The 8,465-nt window shown below is 46.1% G+C and overlaps 1 protein-coding gene across 1 annotated transcript; it reads right to left on the reverse strand.

Moving 5' to 3' along the window:
• Window positions 1-1,770: 1,770 nt before the first annotated feature.
• Window positions 1,771-7,946, reverse strand: LOC134542581 (endocuticle structural glycoprotein SgAbd-2). Its single transcript, XM_063386957.1, has 2 exons — window positions 7,899-7,946; window positions 1,771-2,440 (listed from the first exon to the last, which is right to left on the reverse strand). The coding sequence occupies exons 1-2, from the start codon at window positions 7,908-7,910 to the stop codon at window positions 1,877-1,879; spliced, it is 576 nt and encodes a 191-aa protein (XP_063243027.1). The 5' UTR covers window positions 7,911-7,946; the 3' UTR covers window positions 1,771-1,876.
• Window positions 7,947-8,465: the final 519 nt, after the last annotated feature.

Raw genomic sequence — 8,465 nt, forward strand, 5'->3', positions numbered from 1 at the left:
TAGATTTACTTTCCTATTAATTTAACATCAGACTGAGCCACAGCGAAGCGTGGCCGGGTTTAGCCAGTTAGCTATAAACTGAACCACATAAACTTACGTGCTTGTTTTGCCCATTTTTGGGATTAATTATATGGAAATAGTATTTTTGTCAATGCCAAAGTTTTTCCCTGCACTGCCGTCAGAGCAAGTATATTGGAAGCCAACTTGTTCTGTTCCAGCTGCCCTCCTAGAGCTAGCAGGTCTCCTGTATCGCGGACAGGGAATGGCTCGCTCCCAGCCACGCCCCGCGCAGGGGGGGGGGGGGGGACAGCCCAAGAGCGCAGGAGGTGCGGGCAGGCGAGCAGCCACAAGGTCAGCTCTGGGCTGAAAGGGCGTGGCGTGCTGCTGATGGAAATGCCCTGCTATTATTTTCAGAAATAAAGGAAATACTGAAGTCAACAAATCACTGTTGCACACTTAACAAAAAAAAAAAGCGATTAAATGTAACTGCTATAATGTAAAAGTTGAAAAGGTTAGCTCTTTCACTATGGATTATATAAAAAAATATTATCAACGCATTGGTGGCTTCGTTGGTTCATATGATTTCAAACAGTGCCCAAATCTCTGGTTACCTTCGGTGTTTAAACTATGTTATGCTTTATATATAAATGTTTGAGCTATCGAAGAATATTTTATTTAAATTTTTACTAAATGTACCAAAGATTTGAAACAATGCTTAATTTTAGTTATTTAAATGATGTAAGTTAGTTTAGAGGTTTGTATAGTTCTAATAAATTTTTACTATAAAATTAAAAAAAAATATTATAAATAATTATAATTAAAATAAAGAAACAAAAATAATAATTTAAATTGTAAAATGTTTTGGTTGATTATTCACACACGCCGATAAACCTAATATAATAGCGTGTCCGCTAGACGAGTAGCTGCTGTGTTGGGAGCGCAACACCGCCTCCAGTGGCGCCCGGGCAAGGCCGGACTGCCATCCTTGGACGTAACCTCCGGTCCCGCGAGACCAGGCGGCCTTGCGGGACCAGTTCCGCCACGCCCTGTCCTGGAGCCCGTCCGCGTGGGGCGAGGTCGCCCTTCTCAGCACAGCTGCTCTCCTTTCCCCCCACATCTCCCAGGTCTCCCAGGTCTCCCAGGTCCCCCACGTCCCCCAGGTCTCCCAGATCTCCCAGGTCTTCCATATCTCCCTGGTCTCCCTGGTCTACCAGGTCTCCCAGGTCTTCCAGATCTCCCTGGTCTCCCAGGTCTACCAGCTTCCTTGTGAGGACGCACAAGGATGCTGTTAGGTAGCGGTACTGTCCACTGTGTCTCTCAGAGCCATTGTTTGGCGCTACACTCAAAAGAATGCGGCACCAGGTAAATTGTCTGTACAGGCCAGTCACAAAGTAATTTTGCTTTGTATGTCACTTACAATCACATTGTGACTCTTTCTATAATAAACTGTTGTTTGCGATCCAAAAATACGACTTGTTCTTGGATATCTTGAAAATATTCTGAGAGGCTTGAATAAATAAAAATAATTATTTGACTAAAAATTATCGCAGTCTTGCATGGCCCTTGTCCGAGACTTTATGGCTTGTATGTTACCCGATGATGGTGACTCAAATGTCGACCTCAATGTGGACGACCTCTTCAATTGTGACGCAAATTAAACCCACAAGCCAAGAAAGATCCTTAATTTAACTGTGGGATTTTTTTACTATTTTATGTTTAAGTTCACGTCATTTGGTAGTGTTATTAGAAAGGTAATTAAATGCCACAGAATTATCGACACAAGCACACAGATATTTTATTACACTCAGCCACACAGCACAGCACAGCACATATACATAGTATACAGTCAGTCGAGGTTAGGCCTGCAGGAGCCGCACTAGCTCTTGTTGAAGGAGTAGCTGAAGCCGTCGGGCGTCCTGTTGAGGTTCAGCTTGCCGGGAGGGTAGAAGCGGTGCGGCGCCTCGGTGGTGGGGTTGTAGTACTGCTGAGGGGGAGGGTTGTACTGCTGTTGGGGAGGGTTGTACTGCTGTTGGGGAGGGTTGTACTGCTGAGGGGGAGGGTTGTACTGTTGCTGGGGAGGGTTGTACTGCTGCTGGGGAGGGTTGTACTGGGGCTGCGGCTGGTACTGCGGCTGCGGCGCCGGGGCGGGAGGCGCCACCGGCAGGTGGTCCCCGGAGGCGCGGAAGCCGTCCTTGCCCGCGGTGTAGTGCACGGTGCGTCTCTGGCCCGTGGGGTCCACGTAACTGTAGGAACCCCGGCGGTTGCCGTCCTGGTCGGCCTCCTCCTTGAACTCGACGCCGTCCTCCTGCTTGTAGGCGGCGCCGAACGTGCCGTCCCCGGACAGGTAGCGCTGCTCGCTCAGGATGGCCGCGTTCTGGGCGTTGTTGGGGTTGTTTCCATACTGGGCGGCGCTCACTGCCAGGAGGGCGCACACTACCACCTGCGACACAGACAGCCGGTGTCACGTCTCGCCGTCCGCTCTGACACAACGGTTGGCATTCTTCTTTGGGATTCTTAGGTACATGGTCTGCATTTCACCAACTTTTTTGCCAGAAGCATAAAACAGAGCAAGAGACTACGAAGTTTGCCAATGATATTCTAACTGTTTCTTTGGATTACAGACATACCTATTTCTAAAGGTGCGACAGAAATTTAAATTTGGCTACACAGTGTTTTTAGATACGATCTCGGGCTGAAATGCTAAACCTCCTTTGGCATTAGCACCTTCTTGCAATTGCAACCTAGTACCTACTGTTGGTTCCGTAAATCTCAAATATATATCACGTCGTGTGTCGCTAGATCATAGGAACTGGTGTTCCTAGACATGTACATAGAATTCCATCTTCATCAGGAGCCTTTTATGATTGAAAAATATGAAAATTTAATGATATGCTATTTTGGTATGAATCTCAATCTGATGTGTTCGTGTCAACTTGTCTGCTATAATTCCTACAAGGCAATATAAATGTTAAATTTTTTAATGCTATATACCATAGGATATGATTTATTGAGATTCAACCTGAAAAACAAAATTTTTGACGTATCTTTCTAATAGCAAAATAATTAGGCATACGTACAAATAAATGTTTCATATGAATGCTATAAACTTGGCTACCAAAATCAAATACTTAAAATGGTATATAATAGAGTGACAAATTTAATCATTTCGCTGCCTTTTTGAAGCAATGGATAAGGGCTGCCATCTTTTACTGCTGGCTTAAGGGTCTTGCGTCCCAAAGGGTTTCCCGTCGACCCTATGGGATGAAGAGCGGATCTATGACGGGTCGGAGCTGTAGTCGGCTCTAGTATCTGAGTGATGCTCTCAGCAAGATCCAAAAAGGGCGTGTGATGCGAATATATAGCCTCTCCCGCTTATGGCAACCCATAGCCTTCTCGTGGCGCCAGTGTTTAAACAAATATGGGAAATGCCGGGGGTGCCCACTCCTCAGACTTCCTCGGTATGTCGGAACGGGAATTCTGGTGGATTAGTAAGCTGTGAGTAGGTGACTACGCCTTGCTCCTGCAGAAACTCCACTGCGGGGTTTTGGACCCCAAACCCTAGGTGGTGTCTCAAAGCATCGGATTCAACGTGAAGAATCCATGATGCATATGGAATAGCGAAGGGCGGTAGCGCGGTGGGGGTTCGCTCCCGGTCCGGGCACCCGGGCTCTGGCAAGGCTGTAAGCTTTGGGCGGTGGATCGTCTAAGGAGCGGTAATTAAGGCAATCTTTGGTTTGGTGTTACCTTACCTACCCGGGCTCTGGCACAGCTGTAACCTTCGGGCGGGAGATATGCTGATATTCAAGTTCCCAAGTACATCCCTGTCTGGATTCGGGGGTGCTCTGCCGCCGTGAGGCTGCCTGGGAAAGCACTATACCTGAAGATGAAGGGTGCCACGGGACTGATCATTTACTGTGATAGTTCCCTGCTGAGATTTCCTCTAATGGCTCAGTATCAGGATTGGAGTAGGAAACGTGGTGGTAGTGGTCCTCCTATGCTTGGAGAACACTCCGAGGGGTCCCCGCCCTGCTGACGAGTGGAAGTGTTGAGCTACTTAAGCTCAGGTACTAGCTTGCTGAGCTAGTAGAGGTTGGATAGGCCTCAGCTGGATCACGAGCAGTGACCGAGGGGTCCCAGGGATGTGAGAGGTATGGTTCCATGTCGTTGCTACTCAGATATCACAGAGGGGGCTGGCTCTGTAGGAGGTCTGGGGGTTAACGGCGGAGCTGGGGGTGGGTCGGTGGGTCCGAAGTTGGGATGGGTCTCCTCAACCTCTCGACCTAGCCGGGTGCTCTCCAGTAACATGCCGCGATTGGAAATGGCGAATATATTTCCCGGTTCTTGGAACCCATGTTAAGCACTGGTAACAGTGTCTGGCATGTAAAAGACCCATCTTTCTCCTAACCAGGACCACGCCCTAACGGGGTTATATGCCTGGGGGAGTATTGATGTTAATTTGAGGTGTGAACCTAATGTACATGCCATATTTTACTACACTGCCTATTAAACTATAAACTTTTATATATGTATACATATGTACTAAATTTCTCGAAAATGGCTGTAACTATTACCTTTGAATTGGCAGACTAGTGTATGTACTTGGGGGTAAAAAAATTTTTATACCTAGGTCTCAAATGTAGGAAATTCGTCCTGCTCTAGAGGCATTCTTTTGTAAAAAAAAATGCATCTGTCTCTAAATACATAAATATATGTGTTAAACTTTTAAATGCATATTTACACATGTTGAATTTGTAACTTGTTATGACAAAATTACAAGACAAAAATCAGCTTTAGACCTTGAATATGACATCGCTAAAGCAAAGCTTTTTCATATGCCACGTTCCATTTTTTTTTTATCATCCTCACACTAGAATCGTTTATGCCAATCATTCTTGATATAGAAGAACAAGTTTCTGTGTGCATAAAACAATTTAATGTCTACTTTTTGTTTCAAAATGAGAACATATCCCACCCGCTTAACTGTATTTTATCATAACTACAGCGCGTGTTTCTGAGGAATAAAACTCCCAATACAGCCATTAACAAACTTTCCTTATAAGCGTGTACTTCAATTTCTAGTTTTGGCACAACAATTTAAGTTTTTTGAACAATGTTTTTATTTTCGGTCAAACCTTTACCTTCAAAAAAATCTCATTCTGGCATGCTATAGAATTCATAGGTGACACCAATATTTTAAGATATGAAATCAGTGTGGCACACTATTTCCAGTTAATTTCATACCTTCTCCCATTTACCAAAAGGACTAATGTTTAGGCCAATATTCGCGTACTGTTTGTCTGGAAGTCAAATATAGTGTGCGAACTAAAAGTCTGGCGAGCTAGGATCCATAATTTTTTACAAACACGAGTTGCTCGGAACGGACTGGCGTAACAAACATTAGACGGCGCAGTATACGGCCTATTGGTCATGGCCGGATCACATATCTACTCTTCTAAAAACACTGCCACCAGGGGGACACTTCTGCGTGTATCTCTTTCAGAGTCCTGTCAACACGGAATACTTCCTCTTTCCGTCAGTGAGTTTTAGTGAGTTCTCTCCCCTCGATTCAGCCATGTCACCATATTGTTTGTCACATTTCCATACAAGTCTTCGTCGTGGGAGGCCATGCAAGCTTACGAGTGTGAATCTCGTGTTACATTACTAACCATGGTCCGACTTAGAAAATGAAAGAATTTTCCTGAACCATTAGGTATTTGAATTAACATATTTGTTTCACTTACTTTTACTGCATATTACGTAATGGCTGATAACACTCCTTTCTTTAATGTGGATCATTTTGTTCCTCAGCTCAGCTACATTGCCTTCACCCACTAACGGCCAAATTCGATTGAGCGGGCAAAGTGTGTAAATGAAGAGTACAGCTCCCCTCCGATACGAATTCAGCCCCCATACTTCCCCTACTATCCTATTGTCCTGCTGACCTACCCTAACCCCTCGATTTCCTTTCTCGCTCTTCACCGCCGCGCTGACTTCTGGTCTGTGCGACACAACATGATGATGGCAGCTACGTCACTGATCCCAGACACTTCCCCCAGGGCTGTGCTGGCAGCCAGCAGCGCCGGCCAGGCACTCTGCACTGCGAACCAGGGGCGCAACAACTACATTTCCCAAGGGGGGCAATATACCTTTTTATAAAGAATCATCGATCTCCCCTATTGAAGCGGGGGGTCCGGGGGTCCTCCCCCGGGAAAATTTGTATTTCAAGGTGGAAAATGGTGATATTTAAGCAGTTTTATTATCTAAAAATTGATTACACAGCACCGTGTTTGCTCCCGTTTGCCCCCACTTCAAGGTTTCACAGGGGGGGGGGGGGCAAAATACCCTTGCCCCCCTGTTGTTGCGCCCCTGCTGCGAACCACACGGCGCTCCAGAGGCGCGTCTGTCTCGTGAATCACTTGTTTGGGCGGTGACTTTCTGTGGGGTGACGGCAATAATTCAAGGTGACGGGACAGTTTTTATAACTGGAAACTCACGCGGGTAGACATGCTCGCGAGGCAAACCAAGGGTTGAGGTTAATGACCACCGAGTCGGTGCCCAAGAGTTTTCAGCAGCAATATCTTTGGTGGGATCGGTGACTCCATTCACCCGTGTAAACGTTCGTCATAAAAACTGGATTGGCTACTCATCGTGCCAACTTTTTGTCACAGATTACACGAAAATTTCTTATATAAAGAGTATTATAGATTCTCCTCTCTTAATGCGGTTTTTATGTAGGTACCGATGTTGTTACAATAAATACGCATAGTTTTAAAAACTATTTAATTAAAGTAAAAGTGATTGAATAGTAACAAATGAAATCAAATATATTGTACTACATTAACGATGAATTTAAGCTCCTTTCCTTTACTTGTTTACCCTTGTGCGTGGTCGCTTTCTTTGGTCTTAAAAACACTTTGGACCAAAAACTTAACGACTTATTCGGTAATGAAAATGGTGCGTATACACAGTTGATAAAATGTCGAAGCTATTAAATATAATAGAATATTGCAAGTTTGGGTTCCATTGCAGAGAAGGGTTTTATAGTTTAGTGATAGTAAATGTGCATCAAATAAATATACAAATTTGGTTTTAATAATTTAATAATGCTTGTATCTAAATTAACGTACCTATTAGCCAATGCTTACTTTAGACGATTTGGACAGATAAATGGTATTTTCCTCTCCGTATTGCTAATGATTTGCTAATATAAGTTATTATTAGTCCGTAGTTTAAAAGGTGAACTAAATTAACGCATTACAGGGAATAATCCATGCGCAGCCTAGCGCTTGGAACCACAATCTGCAGCCCAGCCGGGATCACAGCCTTCAGGAGAGCTGCTGGAGGCTGCGGCAACGTGGTTTGCCCGCGAGTTAAAGCAGTGTACGTCCTCGTAGTGTAGCTATGACAGTGATCTATCAACGCTTCTTAAAATCATGCTGATTGATTTACAGCCAAAGAGTAAGAGTGATTCAACCGTTGGAAGTGTCAACTGCGACGTTATGCGCAATGGAAGGGGAAGCAAGCTATTCGTAAGTTTTAATTTAATTGCTAGCCAACAAGGGCGCCCATATGAAAGTTTGTAAGGGGGGAGGGGGGCAAACCATCACAAATGACAAAATAAATGGCCAAAAATGGTCTTAAAGGACTCAAAATTTGGGCAAAATGCTCAAGAACACCTAATTTTTTTTTCTTTGTCTGAAAGCTAGGGGGAGCCACTGACCCACCCTGCCCATAGGTATGGGCGCCCTTGCTAGCCAAAGTATATTTTTTTTCGCGAGTGTCGCTCGGTTCGTACACTCGGCGCGTGTAAGCCGCGCCAAGGAACTACACTCCAGCCGCCGCTAGGCCGGCAGGACGCTGCACGTGCGCCAACAGTGTCCGCGCGGGCTGATACTCACGAGCCTGAGCATGTTGTCACTGCTGTGGTGTGGCGCGGAGGCGACGACTGTGTGAGCGCCAGAGCAGTCGCAGCGCGTTATATAGCGCGGCGCGGCCCTGGCGCGCGACCCTGGCGCCTCTCTCGGCGGGCAGTCGCACTGCGCTCGCGTGGCTCCAGTGTGCTCTTACACCGGCTCGCTGCAGCTGACACTGTACCTGCCATTAAGCTACTTGCAGAAATTATTCAAACATCCAAAGATTTCGGGAACATGTCTAAGATAAGCATTGATTGCAATCCACGATATCTACTAGTAGCGGGACTCTGCTAGTCGCAAGGCATACCTTGTCCCGGGGCTCTACTAGTAGCGTGGCCCGCTAGTCACGAGGCTCTGCTAGCCACAGGGCTTCTAGCCGCAGCTATCAGCTAGTTACAGGTCTGTGCTAGCCTCGCGGCTCTGGGCGCTCGCATCTCCCTGGAGTCGCCTTTGGCTCGCAACAGTCACATCTCGGAGCAGTCAGCGCTTCACAGACGTCCAGTGTCCGCACCAGGCCTCCCTGGCCACGCCTGCTCACTACGGCACACTGCT

Source organism: Bacillus rossius (genome assembly GCF_032445375.1).
Source record: "Bacillus rossius redtenbacheri isolate Brsri chromosome 9 unlocalized genomic scaffold, Brsri_v3 Brsri_v3_scf9_1, whole genome shotgun sequence".
Classification (NCBI taxonomy): domain Eukaryota; kingdom Metazoa; phylum Arthropoda; class Insecta; order Phasmatodea; family Bacillidae; genus Bacillus; species Bacillus rossius.